We start from the raw sequence: 20063 nt of genomic DNA, 5'->3' as shown, positions 1-20063 counted from the left end.
GCTTTGCAAGGCAGAGTCTTAACCACTCGACCACGAGGGAGGTCCCCGATGCTTCTCTGTCTGTGGGAAGATGCAACAGAGTCTGTGCTTCTCTGGGGCCGGCATCCTTTTCTCTCCCCTCCTGAATCCCTCGGGGTCACTGTTGGGGCAAGAGGGCTGGAGGCCTCAGCACCCTTTGTCGATTGATAGTTAGCAGTGAGTGGAAAGTGTCTCCTGCCAAGTCAACAAAGGACACAGCAGCTGTCGGTCAAGCTACGAACCACTTCCTTCAGGCAGGAAGGAGGGCCCTGGGGGAGCAAACAGGACGCCTGCTTTTCGTCACTTTGCTGACAAAGGTCCGTCTGGTCAAAGCTATGGTTTCTCCACTGGTCATCTATGGATGTGAGAGTTGGACTGTAAAGAAAGCTGAGCGCCGAAGAATTGATGCTTTTGAACTGTGGTGTTGGAGAAGACTCTTGAGAGTCCCTTGGACTGCAAGGAGATCCAACCAGTCCATCCTAAAGGAAATCAGTCCTGAATATTCATTGGAAGGACTGATGCTGAAGCTCCAATCGTTTGGCCACCTCGTGCGAGGAACTGACTCATTGGAAAAGACCCTGATGCTGGGAAAGATCAAAGGTGGGAGGAGAAGGGGACGACAGAGGATGAGACGGTTGGATGGCATCACCGACTCGATGGACGTGAGTTTAGGTAAACTCCGGGAGTTGGTGATGGACAGGGAGGCCTGGCATGCTGCAGTCACTGAGGTTTGCAGAGTCAGACACGACTTGGAAACTGAAGATCAACGATACAAAGGAAAGCTGTGATATCGTTACCTGGAGACGCCTGGTTTCTTTCATTAACAGGAATCTTTCAGTGTTCCCACTACCTGGTTTTTGTTGCAAAAACTCCTCCACGACCTGCCGCTCTCCCATCTCTTCGCAGCGGCCCCTCACAGCGATCTGTCAGGCTGCCTTCTGGGCTTAATTCCTCAGTTTTCTCTGCCAAATAAAACACGATTCAACATATAAGTTGTGCATTTTCTTTTAACTGCTAAATTCTTTTTTACTTTTTAAAATTTATCATTTTATAGTGGAGAATACCCCGGTGGCTCAGACGGTAAAGAATCTGCCTGCAATGAGGGAGACCTGGGTTCCACCCCTGGGTCGGGAAGATTCCCCTGGAGGAGGGCATAGCGATCAAGTCCTGTATTCTGGCCTGGAGAATCCCACGGACAGACGAGCCTGGCAGGCTACCATCCACACAGCATGGAGTCACAAACTCTCAGACACAATTGAGCAACTAACACTTTCTTAGGGACGATTAACAATGCTGTGACAGTTTCAGCTGGACATAAGTTGTTGCTAGTTGCTCAGTTGTGTCTGACTCTTTGCGACCCCATGGACTGTAGCCCGCCAGGCTCCTCTGTCCACGGGATTCTCCAGGCAAGAACACTGGAGTTGGTTTCCAGTTCCTTCTCCAGGGGCTCTTCCAGACTCAGGAATCAAAACCAGGTCTCCTTCATTGTCCGCAGATTCTTTACCATCTGCGCCACCAGGAAAGCCTAAGTTGTGCATTGTCTTAATTGTTAAGCTCATTTTTTGCGGAACCATATAGCAAGGTCACAGGACAAAAATCTCTGGAACGGACCAAGCCCCATAGCAACTGTTGCCATGAGACTCCAGAGGTAAACCAGCCAGTTCCCTGACCCCGTATTAGGTAAAATACCCACCCTAGCGTCCAGCCTAGATAGCATCCTAACCACTCAGCTAATGCCATGCTGCCAGCAGGAAATGTCTCTGTCTTGAGGCTATAAAAATCGGCTGGTAGCCTGCAAAAGGGTTTGGCTCTCTCTTGAGCCAGCCCCCTGTTCTAACAGCGTCTTCCACTCTAATAAACTTAATTCTTCTTAAGCCTCATGTCTGGAAATTCTTTTCCAACCCGCACACAGATCCTGACAATTTCATTCTTTAAAAACTTTTTATTTTATACTGGAACAGAGCCGATTAACAATGGTGGGACAGTTTCTTGTCGACATAGGTTGGTGTCTTTTTTTTTTTCCAGTCTATATAAGTGACCTTTTCAGTCCTGCAGGCATGACTGATGAAATCAGTAGCCAAGGGGGGATGAAACCAGTCCAGCCTAAGGGAAATGAGTCCTGAATATTCACTGGAAGGACTGATGCTGAAGCTGAAGCTCCAATACTCTGGCCACCTGAAGCAAAGAACTGACTCATGGGCAAATACCCTGATGCTGGGAAAGATTGAAGGCAGGAGGAGAAGGGGACGACAGAGGACGGGATGGCTGGATGGCATACCGGACTCAATGGACATGGGTTTGGGTGGACTCCGGGAGCTGGTGATGGACAGGGAGGCCTGGCGTGCTGCAGTGCATGGGGTCGCAAAGAGGCGGACACGACTGAGCGACTGAAATGGGAAACGGGCAGAGACGAAATGCACTTCTCGTTATGTCCCTGGAGTGGGGAGGGGGTCCGTAGCTCCTCTGGGGGCTTCTGGGACATGCCCAGAACTTTCCCCCTTCAGGAAGAAGAAGAAGCAGAGTCCTTCGGTCTTACCCTCCTGGCTCCTCGTTTGTTCACGTGATGCTGTGATGTCCAGACTCCTGCTTGACCGCTCAGAGGACCGCAGGAAATAACAGTGTCTCAGGCAGTTTCGGGACACACGCCGGGCAGTGACTCCTCCTGAGTCCCTGCCCTTTGGAAGAAAGCTCAGTCTTGTAAACGACGGCTGTGTGAAATGGAGTATCTCCGGTCACATCAATAAACACGGATGCAAAGGCCAACGGCGACTTCAAAGCCTCCAAATGTGAATGTGTTTGTCCCTCGGTCGTGTCCGACTCTCTGTGACCCCGTGGACTGTAGCCCACCAGGCTCCTCTGTCCATGGGATTCTCCAGGCAAGGATACTGGAGTGGGTTCCCATGCCCTCCCTCCAGGGGATCTTCCCCACCCAGGGACTGAAACTGGGTCTCCTGCGTTGCAGGCAGATTCTTTACCATCTGAGCCACTGAGGAAGGCGTGGACTATCTTGCATTCTTTACAATCATCTCTTGATGTTCCCAATACCTGTCTTTTGTTGCAAAATTTCTGTATAACCTGGTTCTTCCCCTCGCCTCCTCTTCCCTCACGGTCAGTTGAAATACTGCCTCCCAGGCTTGGGAGTCCAAAAAATTCCCCCGCCCCTGCGTGAATAAAACCTAACTGTCAATTTTAGGCTGTGAATAACTTTTCAGTCCACAAACTTACCGGTGCTATGGGTCGGTTATAACACAATAAAACCAGAAGAAAAATATTAATTAAATCTTTTTTTTTTTTTTTAAAGAGGCAAGCTTACGTGTTTTTCTTACCTGTTTTTCTTATGTGATTTTATGTTTGCTTACGTGGTTTTCCTTTATGTATTCTCACAGGGAAAATGACTAATAAGCTTCAGGCCCTGAAGCTTCAAGCGATAAGCAATGCAGAACAGCAGAAAGAAAAGAGCTTCTCCCTATTATCATACAGAGTTGCAAAGAGTCGGACACGACCGGAGGGACTCAGCACACATACACGCATCTGTCTTTGGCCAAACGGTAATAAATCCAAACTGCAAAGTGGGGAAAGGAGAAAGGACCGTGGATTCGCGGCAGAAGGCTGAGGTCTCGTGCTGGGGGCAGCGACGAGCTTTGCTGCAACAGAGAAACGCGAGTTGCAGGCGCTGAGTTGGAACTGCAAGGGGCAGAGGCTGGAGGAGGAAGCGTCCTCTGGAGAAGGGCACCTTGCGGGGAGACGGACGCCCCCACGGGCTGTGAGCTCTGAGCGCGGCCCTCCCGGCCCGGCCCACAGCGTCTGGGAGACGGGGGTCAGCCCGCAAGGGACGGCTGTCCGAGCCGGTGAGCCAGGCGGCAGGGCGGCCGCGACGGTGGAAACCGAGGACCCAAACTGGGAAGAAAGGAAGCGCAGGACACGAAGGCTTGCAGAGAGAACACTGCTCAAGTGGTGACTGACGCCTACCGGTCTGCTTGTCTGCCTGTCTACCTGTCTGTCCACCTGGGAGGGTACAGAGCCAAGGACCTCAGGGCCCCCACAATATACTGTCCACACTTTCATCTGCATGTATAATCTCTGTGTATTATCTAGGTAGCTACCCACCTGCCTGTGGTCTATCCAGCTACCTATCAGCTACCTATGACTGATCTACCTGTTTACCTATCTACGTGCCCACCTATTTATCTCCCTGTGTAGCTATCTAAATGTCTACCCACCTGTCCCCTTACCTGTGTATTTATCTACCTGTCTCCCTACCTTTCTATTTATCTCCCTGTCTAACTATCTTCCCTGGTGGCTCAGCTGATAAAGAATCCGCCCACAATGCGGGAGAGCTGGGTTCGACCCCTGGCTTGGGAAGATCCCCTGGAGGAGGGAAAGGCTACCCACTGCAGCATTCTGCCCTGGAGAGCTCCATGGACAGTCCATGGGGTCGCAAAGAGTCGGACACGATGGAGCAACTTTCATTTTCACTTGGAGAAGGCAATGGCAACGCACTCCAGTACTCTTGCCTGGAAAACTCCATGGACGGAGGAGCCTGGTGGGCTTCAGTCCACGGGGTCGCAAAGAGTCGGACACGGCGGAGCGACTTCACTTTCATTTTCCCTTTCTAACTATCTACCTGTCTCCCTCCCTACCTGTGTCTTTATCTGCCTGTTTATCCATCTACGTACCTGTCCTTCTACACGTCTGTCTGTCTATCTACCTGCGTATCTATGTACCTACCTACCTACCTGTCTGTTCTCTCTCTCTCTCCAGGAGCTTTACCTAAAAACCTACAACCAAAGAACAGCACACGCTTCTCCTCGCGGAACCACAGCAGGCACCCCCCCAGATCCCGTATTGGGCACTTCCATCACCCGGGATCTTCACCAAGGACAGTCCCCCACCCTCTGCCAAACTGTAACACATGGATGCTTGTGCGGTTCCACGAAATTCAGAGCCTCGGAGGCCCAGGGTCCTAAGAATGGAGAGCGGAGGAGGCAATTCAAGTGAATACGGCGGAACGCGGCGTGGCGAGGACAAAGAGGAGAGAGATGGGATGCGAAGGAGCGCGCTGAGAAGGCGAAACAGTTCAGGAACCCACGTCTCAGGAAGAAAAAAAAAATCAGAAAGTGGTGCAAACGGAAAACTAGCATTATTTCAGTTTTGAAGACTCCATCATTAACTCGATCAAAATTGAGAGAGCTGACCATATCATCCTGCAGTCCCACTCTTGAGCACATAAACGGTGAAATCCAGCATCTGAAAAGATACAGGGACCCATGTGTTCACCGCAGCACAGCTTACAAGAGCCAGGACGTGGAAGCAAGCTAGACGTCCATCGGCAGATGAGGGGATGAAGAAGATGTGCTGCATATATTCGGCGGAATATTATGCAGCCGTAAAAAAGAGTGAAATAATGCCATTTGAAGTCAGAGAAAGAGAAATATGACATCCCTTATATGTGGACTCTAAGAAGAAATGTTACAAATGGACTTACAAAACAGAAAGAGACTCACAGACTTAGAAAATTAACTTCTTGCCATGGGAGATGGATAGTTAGGGAGTCTGGGATGGACATGGACACACTGCTGTATTTAACACGGAGAGCCAGCAAGGACCCGCTGCACAGCACAGGGAACTCTGCTCAATACTCTGTAATAACCTTATGGTTCCCAGGGGGGCTTCAAGAATCGGGCCAAGTGCCCCCCGGGGGTGAATGCCCCCGTCCACGTGTTCTCCTCAGGGGCGCTCCCAGTATCTGCAGCCTCTTGAGAAGGGATGCACTATGCACTCCGGGATTCTTGGGCTTCCCCGGTGGCTCAGCTGGTAAAGAATCTGCGTGCAATGCAGCAGCAGTGCATGGTTACTGAGGTTTTTTTTTTTTTTTAATATTTATGTATTCGCTGCACAGGACGTGGTTGCAGCATGTGGGATCCCCTTCCATACCTAGGGATGGAACCTGCCCCGCTTCCCTGGCAGTGCAGAGTCTTAGCCACGGGACCCCCAGGGCAGTCCCGATGCTTAAAGTTTTCATTCACGATCCCAGGGTTCTGTTCAGACCCAGGGATTGGAGCAACGTATAATCACCCCTAAATCAGGCATTATGGCACAGGAGTCCCTGGTCACTGAGAGATCAGTGAGGTCAGAGAGGTCACTGCTGTCACTGAGAGAGCGACTCGGGGAACACAGCCGTGTGGGAAGCTCACGGATGCATGAAAAGTACAGACGTACAGATGCAGTGATAAATACGGACACACGGAAAGAGGAATAAATATAGACGCTCCCGGGCGTATAAACGCAGACACACGAGAAACACAGACGCAATAATAAATACAGAGACACAGATCAATGTGCACAGACGCACACAGAGGCAGGAAAAACACAGACGTACAGACGCAGTCATAAATACGGACACAGAGAAACAGGAACAGATATAGATGCTCCTGGGCGTATAACTGCAGACCCACACAGACGCATGAGAAACACAGAGATACGAGAAACACAGAGGCACGAGAAACACACTCATATAAACACGGACTCACGGAGACAGGAAGAAATACACACACACAGACATATAACTGCAGAGCCAGGGCTTCCCTGGTGGCTCCGTGGGAAAGAATCCGCCTGCCGACGCTGGAGACTCGGGTTCCATCCCTGGTCTGGGGATATCCCACATGCGGGGAAACAGCCAAGCCTGTGCACCATGGCTGTTGAGCCTGTGGTCCATGACCAGAGAAGTCACCACACTCTAAATGCACACGCTGAGATTCATGAAAAAGAGGTGGATGCAGACCTCTAAATGCACACACACAGGTGCGTGGTAAATGTGACATACGCAGAGCTTTAGACAGAGACGCCCAGATGCAGTGATGAATGCAGACACCGAGACAGATACACACACACACACACACACACAGACCGACAAAAACCTGGACACACACACACAGCCTCAGGGACCATCCCCCTTCACAGCCTTCCACAGCAAAGTGGGGGGCTCCATCCTTCCAACACAGTGCTCCCCAAGCTTTTAGGTACCAGGGACCGCTTTCACAGAAGACAAATTTTCACGGAGCGATGCGGGGAGAGGATGGTTTCAGGTTGATTCAGCGCATCGCATTGATCAAGCACGTCATTTCTATTATTCTCACGCCAGCTGCAACCTCAGACCGTCAGGCACCGGATCCCAGACGCTGGGGGTCCCCTGTCTCGAGGAGATGAGTGATCTCCAAGGCGCCCGGACTCTGCCTGTGGTCTGGGGTGAGCTGCAGGTGACCAAGGCACTCAGCATCTCCCCCCACCACCACGGCGACTTCCTCCCCCAGGGAAGACAACCTCTCTCTATTTCCCGCCATCCCAGGAACCATGAGGGCGCCGTGGTGCTCAGCCGTGTCTGCGGGAAGCCAAGCTCAGGCACCAGCCAGAAAACATGACCCGATCCCTTCGAGGCTGAGCAAACTCCAGGCAACGCCAGCATAGGTACAGAAGGACAAGACAGACAGCCCATGCCTCCCAGGACGCCCTCACGACTGTCTTATGGTCACAGACACAGAGAACGCAACTGCAAGAAGGCGTGTGTGCTGTGCTCAGTCGCTCAGTCGTGTCCGGCTCTTTACGACCCTGTGGACTGCATAGCGCCCCCAGGTTCCTCTGCCCAGGGGATTCTCCAGGCAAGAATACCGGAGTGGTTTGCCATGCCCTCCTCCAGGGGAATCTTCCCCACCCAGGGATCGATCGAACCCAGGTCTCCCGCATTGCAGGTGGATTCTGTACCATCTGAGCCACACGGGACACCCATCTGCTCTGAAATCTTCCGGGCTGGTCCCAGGATCAGCGCCCCAGTGTGCCTCCAACCTTTTCCTCAACTCCTCAAACGCACAAACGTCAACACGTCCAGACCTTGGTGCTAACAACATGCCTCTTTTTTCTCCCCTGGGATCCGGGTGCCCCTAATTCTGAAATGGCAACTCTTTGTACACATCAGCCTGGGTCACGAGCCAGCCAGAAAACACGACCCGATCTCTTTGAGGCTGAGCAAACTCCAGGCAACGCCAGCATACATATGGAAGGACAAGGCAGACGGGCACGCGTCCCAAGACGCCCTCACGACCGTGGTTAAGGCAACCCGCATCCAGAGGCTGTCTTTCAAAGGCAGAGCCCCCGAGAGCTGAGGAGCTTGGTCAGTCCACCCCGGATGGGCTTCACCCAAAACAACTCTGATGTCCGCGTTTTACGGGAACCGCTGGCCGCTGACAAAGTGAGAGGGTCTCGCCCGTGCTAGATAAAAGGTGTCCTCCTTCACAAGGAGGACCAAGGCTTTCAGGAGGAAACTTTCCACGTGTGTTAAGGCACTCATCGCAGGTCAAGTGTGCATGTTCACCCAAATAAAATATATATATCACATGCGGCCTGGAGGAGGCTGTTGTCAACGGAATTGTCTCTCCCCACCCCAAAGTGTTAGGTGCTAGCCTGAACTTCAGAACGGGACCTTCTCTGGAAACTAGGTCTCTGCAGGTGTGATGAAATGAAGGGTCTGAGATGAGGTCCTCCTGGATGGGGGTGGCCCTAAACCCAAGACACGGACACAGAGGAGAAGCCATGTGGAGACGGAGGCAGAGACGGGAGGGAGGCGGCCACCAGCCCAGGGATGAACGCCCAGAGCCCTCAGAAGCCGGAAGAGGCGGGAAGGACCCTCCCTTGCAGCCTCTGCAGGGAGCCCAGCCCTGGGACCCCCTGACCTCAGACGTCTGGTCTCCAGGACTCAGGGAAGATATACATCTTCCGTGTCTGTGGTTTTAAACCACCTGATCTGTGGTCACTTATAACAACTTATTGTAACCTTTTATAATACAGTTCTTCCCGAAGGCTCAACAGGTAAAGAATCTGTCTGCAATGGAGGAGACACGGAGACCCATGTTCGATCCCTGGGTGGGGAAGATCCCCTGGAGGCGGAAATGGCAAGCCACTGCAGTATTCTGCCCTGGAGAATCCCATGGACTGTATAGGCCAGGGGGTCACAAAGAGTCAGACACGGCTGGGCAGCGTTCACTTTCTAAGCGTGTTCGTTACATCAGGGACCACCCATCGCCGCGTGCGCCTTCGCCAGCCGCCAAACAGGTGAGGCAATTTGAGCTTTTTTTCCTAACAGCCACGAGAGCCATGGCGGTGGGAGATGGTTAACAAGTACAGACAGGATCTAACTGGTGTTCTAGAGAATTCTGACGAGAGAGAGGAACTCCGCTTACAGGAAAAAACAGCAAGAGCAGGGAGTTCAGCCAGCAGGAGGTGTTTGCTCTAAACAGCTGAAAAAAAAATTTTTGTAGTAGTTAAAGGAAAACTCTCTCTCTGCTCAAAGCTCTTCCGACACCCAAAGGGTGGCTTTTCCACACCGAGCAATGGCCCAGTTCTCTTCGGACACCTTCTGGGCGCCCTACCATTCAGTTCAACCCTGATATGAGCTGACTTAGTGCAGACCCCACGGGGGTAAACGGCTTAGCCCCACTTCAACTCCAACCGCAAGGAGTGGGTCCCCAGGTCACTCACTTCTGTCCAACGTGGCTCCAACCTGAAGGCAGGAGGAGAAGGGGACGGCAGAGGAGGAGATGGTTGGATGGCATCACCCACTCAATGGACGTGAGTCTGGGTAGACTCCGGGAGTTGGCCATGGATAGGGAGGCCTGGCATGCAGCAGTCCACGGGGTCGCAGAGAGTCGGACACGACTGAGCGACTAAACTTAACTGAACAACGGCTCATGCCTGCAAGGGGAGCAGGATGGTTGTGCTTGGCTGGTTCAGCCACGAATGCAGGATTTTCTTCCCACTAAACAAAAAAAAAACCCGGTTCCTTCTGCTTTTCCCACTATAAAACGGCACCCGCCTTCCACCTCGACAAGGATTAAATCAGCTGCTGCTGCAGCTGCAGACCTTCGACACCCCCCGAAAGGAGCTCAGGGTGGAGAGCAGACATCAGGCATGTGCGCTCTGGGAAAGACTGGTGGGACAGGTCTTCACATAGATATTTTCAGGAGGCGATGTTATGAAGCCAGCTCTTGCATCTTGTCATATCTGGAAAGCGCTAAATCTCTTCATGGGGAGATGACATCAACTCCTGGTGACTAACAGAAGACTCTTTGCAAAGAGAAATGTTTGCGTGAACTCCCGCTTCACCAGAATCACATCGACACTGACCATCACCTCTTTGGAGCAACTTCTCAGAGCCATCTGAGGGGCTCTCTCCCAGGATGTGCTCCTCATTTAGGCCCCAAATAACACGTAACTCCAAAGTCTCAGGTTGTGCAATCTTTCTTAAGTCGACGCTTTGTCCTGGGATGTTTCTGGAGCCTAGCCCAAATCTGTAGGCAAGACTAACATGAACACAATAGAAACCTCTTATGTCCTCTGACCAGATAATCCCGAATACGTCATCTGCAGATCCTTCAATTAATAACATTGGCAGAGACCGTGTCTCTAAACGAGGTCACTGTCACGGATTCTGGATATAAACATATGCACACGTTTTGGGGGATGCCCACTGAAAACAGGACATCCTTTGGTGGTTGCTGTTGTTCAGCTACTCAGTCGTGTTCAATTCTTTGCGACCCCGTGGACTGCAGCACGCCAGGCCTCCCTGTCCATCACCAACTCCCAGAGCTTATTGAAGCTCATATCCCTTGAGTCAGTGATGCCATCCAACCATCTCATCCTTTGTCACCCCCATCTCCTCCTGCCTTCAATCTTTCCAGCATCAGGGTCTTTTCCAATGAGTCAGCTCTTCGCATCAGGTGGCCAGAGTATTGGAGTTTCAGCTTCCGCATCAGTCCTTCCAGTGAATATTCAGGACTGATTCCCTTTAGGATGGAATGGTTGGCTCTCCTTGCTGTCCAAGGCACTCTCAGTAAAACAGTATGAAGATTCCTTTAAAAACTAGGAATAAAACCGGCATATGACCCAGCAATCCCACTCACTGCTGGGCATACACACCGAGGAAACCAGAATTGAAAGAGACACGTGTACCCCAATGTTCATCGCAGCACTGTTTACAATCGCCAGGACATGGAAGCAACCTAGATGTCCATCAGCAGATGAATGAATAAGAAAGCTGTGGTACATATACATGATGGAGTATTACTCAGCCATTAAAAAGAACGCATTTGAATCAGTCCTAATGAGGTGGATGAAACTGGAGCCTATTATACAGAGTGAAGAAAGTCAGAAAGAAAAACACCAATACAGTATACTAACACATATACATGGAATTTAGAAAGATGGTAACGATAACCCTGTATGCGAGACAGCAAAAGAGACACAGATGTATAGAACAGTTTTTGGACTCTGTGGGAGAGGGCGAGGTTGGGATGATTTGGGGGAAGAGCATTGACACATGTACGTTACCATAGGCAAAAGACCTGACCAGGGCAAGTCCGACGCACGACGCAGGGCACCCAAAGCCGGAGCTCTGTGATGCAGAGACGCGGTGGGGAGGGAGCTGGGAAGGGAGTCAAGAATGAAGGGGACACGTGTACCTATGACCAGTTCATGCTGACACATGGCGAAAGTCATCACAATATTGTAAACTAATTATATATTTAAAAAAAAAAAAGTCTTCTCCAGCAGCACAATTGAGAAGCATCCCAGCATTGCCATATCTTAACCAGCTAATCCATCAATAAGCTTGAGCTGTCCGTGGCAACCCAGACGGCCAGCACAGAAGGTGGATCACCCCTCTCTCCAAAGACCCAGAATGGAAATCAGGCTCATAAGCCCACCTGCCCCTGCCCTCATATACACGTTCCCAGAAGCCACGAGCTCAGGTCTGCACGAAACCTCCGTCGAAGCAGGTACGGCCCGATGCTCATTTTCCTTCTGATTTTTACAAATACCCAAAACCTGGGTCTGAGGTAACAACTTCTCCTTTTTTCAAATAATGTGCCTCCGCTTCTCCGTATATAAATAACCCTGCTTATTCAGGAGGTAAAAATAGCCGCCAAGAGTGGATGGCTCAAACAGAAATGAAGAAAGGGGAAGAAAATGGAACGGTACAGGTGTGAAGGTTACAAATGGGGGAGAAAAAATCCCGAAAGGGCGCATGTGGGTGCTCCGTTGCTCAGTCGTGTCTGACTCTTGGTGACCCCGTGGACTGTAGCCCCGCCAGGCTCCTCTGTCCACGGGATTCTCCAGGCAAGAATATGGGAGTGGGTTGCCATGCCCTCCTGCAGGGGATCTTCCCCACCCAGGGATCAAATCCAAGTCTCTTGACTTGCAGGCGGATTCTTTACCGTCTGAGCCACCAGGGAAGCCCAACAAGTGTCCAAGGCTCTGGAAATTAGCATGTGGCAGAAACGGAGGTGTTCAGCTACGCTGCAAGGGGACCCATGAACCAACACAGGTAGAATGAAGCAGGGTCTCCTCCACCCCACCAGTCTGGACCAGCCTCTGGGATCTGATGCCTGAAGGATGCCATGAGGTGGAGCTGATGTAATAACAGAAATAAACTGCACAAAACAAAACAAAAAATTAAGGCTTGTCCAGTGGCTCAGCTGGTAAAGAATCCGCCTGAAATGCAGACGACCTGGGTTCGATCCCTGGCTGGGGAAGATCCCCTGGAGGAGGGCATGGCAACCCCCTCCAGTATTCTTGCCTGGAGAAATCCCATGGGCAGAGGAGCCAAAGAAATGTACGTTACATATTTATAAATGTGATTTATGTTCATATACGTATATGTGGGCTTTCCCGGTGACGGAGGTGGTAAAGAATCCGCCTGCGAATGCAGGAGACGCTGCTTACATCCCTGGGGTGGGCAGATCCCCTGGAGAAGGGCGTGGCAGCCCACTCCATATTCTTGCCTGGAGAATCCCATGGACAGAGGAGCCTGGAGGGCCACGGTCCACGGGGTCGCAGAGTGAGACACAACTGAGCATGCACGCCCAGTTAGTGCAAGGGGCTCGAGGCAGCCTGCAAGCATTCCCACCGCCCGAAGGTTCACGGAAACACGGTCTTCCACAAAACTGATCCCTGGTACCAAAAAGGCTGGGGACCTCTGGCCTTGACCATCCTCGCCTCCTGTGTAAACTGGGGTTTGGTCGCTACCTCAGGGTCCTCAAGAGCACCCAGGACCCAGCAGAATCAGCAGAGGGAGAGCTCTGTGTGTCTGACTCAGTCCAGGCTCACCTGCTCGGGAAGCCTCACTGAAGTCGCTGAAGATGAACTCAGAGGGGCCGTGAGAAATTGCCTTCCCATCCTAGAGGAAATCAGTCCTGAATATTCACTGGAAGGACTGACGCTGAAGCTGAAACTCCAATACTTTGTCCACCTGATGTGAACACCCGGCCTCATTTGAAGAGACCCTGATGCTGGGAAAGATTGAAGGCGGGAGGAGAAGGGGAAGACAGATGATGAGATGGTTGGATGGCATCACCGACTCAATGGTCATGACTTTGGGTAAACTCCAGGAGTTGGTGATGGACAGGGAGGCCTGGCGTGCTGCAGTGCATGGGGTCGCAAAGAGTCAGACACGACTGAGCGACTGAACTGAACCGAGAAACGTGCAGTGGAAGCCAGAGGTGAGGAGCAGGCAGGAAACAGACATCTGGGGGGATGTCAAGGTCAACACCTGAGCCCCACGGGAATCAGAACAACCTCCCCACCCCCCAGCTCTGTCAGACACACAGAACCTGTTCCTTTCCCTTCACCTGACTCTTCACAGTCAGCAAAGTCATGCCCTTTGACTTAAAAGGCACAGGACTTCCCCTCCATGGAGAGCAAGTGCAGGGTAGTCCTCCAGGGAAAGACCCACAAACGGTAACCAAGAAGAGGCCCTAAGCATCACTCCCCCAGTTTCCTCCTCAGGCCCGTCTCCCCCCTGCCTGGGCAACATGCTTTCCATCGTGGAGACACTGATGGCATTTCCTAGGACCCTCTATGCACGGAATTTCTATTGCTGTTATTCAGTCACTCTGTCATGTCCGACTCTCTGCAACCCCATGGACCGCAGCACGCCAGGACTCCCTGTCCATCACCAACTCCCGGAGTTTATCCAAACTCATGTCCAGCGAGTGGGTGATGTCATCCAACCATCTCATCCTCTGTCGTCCCCTTCTCCTCCCGCCCTCAATCTTCCCCAGCATCAGGGTCTTTTCCAAGGAGTCAGGTCTTCGCATCAGGTGGCCAGAGTATTGGAGCTTCAGCTTCAGCATCCGTCCTTCCAATGAATGTTCAGAACTGATTTCCTTTAGGATGGACTGGTTGGATCTCCTTGCTCTTCGCATCAGGTGGCCGGAGTATTGGAGCTTCAGCTTCAGCATCAATCCTTCCAATGAATATTCAGAACTGATTTCCTTTAGGATGGACTGGTTGGAGCTCCTTGCTCTTTGCATCAGGTGGCCAGAGTATTGGAGCTTCAGCTTCAGCATCAGTCCTTCCAATTAAAAAAAAAAAATGTTAAGCAGGAGGGATAAACTGGAAAGAGATAAGTGAAGATTGACTGCATAGCACAGGGAACTCTCCTCAGCGATCTATTACGGGCCTTCCCGGGCCATCTGGTGGTTAAGACTCTGTCCTCCCACTGCAGGGGCTGTGGGTTCAACCGTTGGTCAGGGAACTAATTTCCCACAGGCTGGTCCAAATGCCTCCTCCCCAAAAAATAGAGATTAAAAAAAAAATACTATGTAATGAGCTATATGGGAAAAGAATGTGAAAAACAGTGAATACCCGTGACTTGGTGGTAAGAATCCACCTGCAAGGCAGGAGACCCGGGTTCGATCCCTGGGTTGGGAAGCTCCCCTGGAGGAGGGCACAGCAACCACTCCAGTGTTCTTGCCTGGAGAATCCCATGGACACAGGAGCCTGGCGGGCTCCCGTCCACGAAGGCACAAAGGGTTGGACACGACTGAAGTGACTTAGCACAGCATAACTGTAGGTCGCTCAGTCCTGTCCGACTCTGAGACCCCATGGACTGCGGCCCCCTAGGCTCCTCTGTCCATGGGATTCTCCAGGCAACAATACTGGGCGGTGTTGCCATTTCCTCCTCCAGAGGATCTTCCCCACCCAGGGATCAAACCCAGGTCCCCTGCATGGCAGGCAAATTCTTCACCATCTAAGTCCAAGCACAGCTTAGCATATACTCCAGAAAATAAAATTTTAATTCAGACTTTATCTAATTCAGTCATGTGGAATACCTCTTTCTATGACCACCTGGAATAAACGAGGTGTCTCAGTAGTTGTAAAAAGAAAAAAATATATACAGATTTCATTTATTGAAATAAATAGTAAAGTTGTTTTGGGGAAAAAAAAAATGTGTTTAGCACACACAGGTTTCCTATACGTACAGACAGACGACAGAGTTAGGTTCCAGATAATACAAAGAGACCAGTGTGGTCAGAAATAAAGACATGGATAGAGGGCTATCATCACAGACACTCACACACACACACACACACACACACACACATACATGTAGGTATGTACAGATAGGCACACATCTGTTTTCTGCATCATAGAACCATGTATGCTGTTGTTCAGTCGCCAAGTCATGTCTGACTCTTCGCAACCCCTCAGACTGCAGCACGCCAGGCTGCAGTATAAAAAGCCGCTATATAACCACAGAAGTAGGTACATCAATTCATACACCGGTCCAGTCTTCAGGCGGAACAGCGGGGAAATTATTAGAAGTCATAAGTCAGACATGAGTAGACAGGAAGCCAATTCCAACCCCATGTCTCCGGCAAAACGAGTGCCCCCAGGCACCACCTCCAGGCATCTTTCTTCCGTAACTGCATCAGCTTGAGACTCAATTCCAGCCTCACGAAGGCGGCACCCAGAGGTTCCAGGATGCAACACCCGAGATGAACGCTCCTGTCCCAGGTCAGATTCAGCCGTCAGCTCTGTTACCTCCGAAGAGCAGCCACGCCTGGCCGACCCGCAATGCACGGCTCAGCGTTTCCAAGTGAGCGGTCAATCAGACGCGGCCAAGACGCTTCAGCTGGCACCATCCAAAGCCAGACAGCATATTAAAAAGCAGAGACATCACTTGTCTGACAAAGGTCCGTCTAGTCAAGGCTATGGTTTTGCCAGTGGTCATGTATGGATGTGAGAGTTGGACTATAAAGAAATCTGAGCGCCAAAGAATTGATGCTTTGAACTGTGGTGTTGGAGAAGACTCTTGAGAGTCCCTTGGACTGCAAGGAGATCCAACCAGTCCATCCTAAGGGAGATCAGTCCTGGGTGTTCTTTGGAAGGAATGATGCTAAAGCTGAAACTCCAGTACTTTGGCCACCTCATGCAAAGAATTGACTCATTGAAAAAGACTCTGATGCTGGGAGGGATTAGGGGCAGGAGGAGAAGGGGACGACAGAGGATGAGATGGCTGGATGGCATCACCGACTCGATGGATGTGAGTCTGAGTGAACTCCGGGAGTTGGTGATGGACAGGGAGGCCACGGGGTCGCAGAGTCGGACACGACTGAGCGATTGAACTTAACTGAACAGCCGATTAACAATGCTGTGACGGTTTCATGCGGACAGTGAAGGGCCTGAAGCTCGGAGAAATGACTCCCCTGGGATGGAGCCCCTCGGGGGTGATCACAGAGCTTACAATTCGGGAGGAAACATATACATAAATACAAACACGACAATCATTAACAGCTAGCTGGGCTTGTCTGGCGGTGCAGTGGTTGAGAATCCACGTGCCAACGCAGGAGACCCAGGCTCGATCTCTGCGGGAAGACACCACATGTCGCTGCAGCCACAGAGCCCACGCACCACAGCCAATGAGCCTGGGCTCCAGAGCCCGGGAGTCAAAACTACTGAGGCCACGAGCAGCAGTTCCTGAAGCCCGCGTGCCCGAGAGCCTGTGCTCTGCAGCAAGAGAGAGGAAGCTCCCAAGTGGAAAGTAGAACGCAGACAGGAAGCGGAAGAAGAGACCAGCGCTTGCTCGTCGCAACTACAGAAAAGCCACACGGCAACAAAGACCCAGCACAACCGGAAACAAAGATTAAATGCTTCTTCTGAAATGACAGTTGAAGTCTTGTCTTGCTTCTGATTATAAAACATATCTAACAGGACTTGCCCGGCCATCCAGTGGTTAAAAACCCACCTGCCAGGAAAGGGGACACGGGTCTGATCTCCGGTCCGGAAAGATCCCACGTCCCACCCAGGCTATGCCACCATGAAGAAACACGAACATAAACTCCTGCTTTCATGCAAAGTGAAGTCAGTCAGACAGAGAAAGACGAATGCGTTCTATTATATTGCTCACATGCAGAACCTAAAAGATACCACAAACGAAATTACAAAACAGTCAAGGCGTGGAAACAAACTAAGCTGTCCATTGACAGAGGAATGGTTCAAGAAGATGGGGTACATACATAAAATAGAACATTACGTGCCCTAAAAAAGAGCGAAATACAGCCCTTGGCAGCCACATGGATAGACCTAGAGATTGTGATGGGCTTCCCCGGTGGCTCAGAGGGTAAAGAATCCACCTGCAAGGCAGGAGACCCAGGCTCCATCCCTGGGTCAGGAAGATCCCCTGGAGGAGGGATTAGCTACCTTGGAAGATCCCCTGGAGGAGGGAATGGCTACCTTGGAAGATCCCCTGGAGGAGGGAACAGCTACCTTGGCAACAACCTCATAGATACAGACAGCTTGTTGCCACAGGTGCGGGCTGGGAGGTGAACGAAACAGGGAAGGACGGTCAGAGGCACAGAATTCCAGGTATAAGCCACACGACATGCAGCATGTTGATGGTAGTTCATGACGCTATATTTATTGCATATCAGAAAGTTGCTAAAGGAGTAGATATTAAAACTCCTCACGACAGACCTCTTGGACTCTATGGTGCAAAACAGACCAGCAATTCTTTTCTGCTTTTTCAAACTTAAACAATTTGAGATGTGTCCACGATCTATCCATTTCCTTGCATGTGAGTGTCCTGGGTCGATCAAAACAAACCAATGGGATCATGACTTAAAACCACAGACATTCACCCTCCCTGAGTCCTGGAGATCAGATGTCTGAGGTCAAAGGGTCCCAGGGCTGAGCTCCCTGCAGAGTCTCCATGGGAGGGTCCTTCCCGCCTCTTCCGGCTTCTGGGGGCTCCAGGTGTCCATTCCTGGGCTGGTGGCCGCCTCCCTCCCATCTCCGCCTCCGTCTCCACGTGGCTTCTCCTCTGCGTCCATGTCTGTCCTCTTCTGTGTCTCATAAGGACCCTGTCCTTGGGTTTAGGGCCATCCCCATCCAGGAGGAACCTCATCTCAGACCTTTAACTCCATCACAGGAAGGAAGCAAAATAGAATGGACTGGAATCAAGTGAAAATAAGGATAATTAAAGAAAGTAAGATAAAACTCAAAGTGACCATCCGTGGGCATAAACCTCATATCCCTCGACAGGGCAGAAAAACAAGAAACATGCAAAATAGACAGACAAGAATGGGAAAAAAGAAGAAGAAAAGATAAGAATGAAACGTGACCGACACCGTCTCTTCACTGCAGGCGTTGCGTCATGACGGGGGTGCGGGGTCACACGCTGCAGGGCTCATTTCCTGGCCAAGACAGCATCGTAGGTTCCCCCTGTCCTCCGGCACCGCACGTCTCGGAAGCCGGCGGGGCCCAGGAGCGCGCGGTACTCGGCGGGGGTCCGCTCACGGCCCTCCGTTTGCACCAGCATGTTCAGCGAGTACAGCAGCGTGGTCAGAGGGCCCCGCCCGTCCGTGTCCAGGAGGCTCTCGATGACCAGGATGCCGCCACCTGCCGCGGGGAGGGTGAGGGGTTGAGTGAGGGTCAGCCCAGACCCAGGACCCACTGGCCACTCTCTCCTCACCCGGCTTCCTGCACACACCCCCGGCTCGTAGGTTAGCCCACAGCTCCGGGCATCTCCCACCCTCCCCTGCAAGATGGACCCTAATCTAGGACCCCCCGCGGGACAGAGCCTGACCTAGGACCCCCCGCGGGACAGAGCCTGACCTAGAACACACAGCCATCGTCCCCTCTTTCCTCCCAGCTTTAGAGGCCAGCGTGGCCCGTAGGCGCTGGACAGAGCACACGATTAAGCAGGGCTGTGTCTACAAACACTGTCCACCCGCCTCTGGCTGGTAACCAGGAGCGGGCTCAGTCGCTTCAGCCGTGTCTGACTCTTTCCCACCCCATAGACTGTAGCCCCACCAGGCTCCTTATGTCCACGGGACTCTCCAGCCAAGAATGCTGGAGAGGGTTGCCATGCAAGGACAGGGTCCTTATGAGAAACGGAAAAAGAGACAGACAGAGCCAGAGGAGAAACCAGGTGGACACAGAGGCAGAGACGGGAGGGAGGCGGGGAGGAAGGACCATCGATCCTCAAAACGCATCCTTCAGAACGCACCCCTGGAAAACGACATGTGACCGTTCGTTCTTATTTTCCAGCTTCATCGCTTAGAAACAAATCCACAAAACGGTGTGTCACGTCATTTTCTCTGAAAGCTCAAAGGCGAGTGTGCCAATCAAGCGATCAAAGTAACCCTTACACACGTTCTGACCCGTTTTATTCCGTACCCGATTCTCAGACCAAACACCACATTCTCCTGGCTTCTTTAAAAAGTCACCAAGTCCTGGGTCCTTTTTGGACAATGGATCTCGTGGCTAGGAATGCCCACACTCCCTCCCCGTGATGTCAAAGTAAGATCCGTGCGTTATTGATAGTAATTTGCAGCGATGCAGACACAGTGGGGCTGACCATCAGTAGGAGGCTCGTGGGGAGAGGCGGAGATGGGACCTCCAAGCAGCGAGAACGTGAGGAAAAGAGCTTTGCCTCCAGATGTGGGGGATTCTCCTAGCTGCGCTGTCTGGAAGGTCGTGTCTGTACCATGCACGCAACATCTGAGTGTGCCGATACATATTCACGCACATACATATACCGATGCAGACACGTGTAACACAGACATGCATACACATACGTACCCATATGTACACGGGTGTCCCTGATCGCTCAGTGAGTAAAGACTCCGCCTGCAGTGCGGGAGACCCAGGTTCGATTCCTGGGTCGGGAAGATCCCCTGGAAAAGGGATAGGCTACCCACTCCCGTATTCTTGGG

General features: G+C 51.7%; 1 protein-coding gene across 3 annotated transcripts in view; it reads right to left on the bottom strand.

Moving 5' to 3' along the window:
• Nucleotides 1–702: 702 nt before the first annotated feature.
• Nucleotides 703–20063, bottom strand: part of ASMT (acetylserotonin O-methyltransferase) — a 42959-nt gene continuing 23598 nt past the window's right edge. For 2 of the 3 annotated variants that reach the window (XM_027534489.1, XM_027534492.1), the window contains one exon: nt 17739–18744. In XM_027534489.1, coding sequence (XP_027390290.1) covers nt 18533–18744 — 212 coding nt within the window. In that variant the 3' untranslated portion in view covers nt 17739–18532. Of the gene's footprint in view, nt 981–17738; nt 18745–20063 lie in introns of those variants that run through there. The other variant, XM_027534491.1, reaches the window with a different exon arrangement.

This window comes from Bos indicus x Bos taurus, chromosome X (genome assembly GCF_003369695.1).
Source record: "Bos indicus x Bos taurus breed Angus x Brahman F1 hybrid chromosome X, Bos_hybrid_MaternalHap_v2.0, whole genome shotgun sequence".
NCBI lineage: Eukaryota > Metazoa > Chordata > Mammalia > Artiodactyla > Bovidae > Bos > Bos indicus x Bos taurus.
This window is presented reverse-complemented; position numbering and strand designations above follow the sequence as displayed.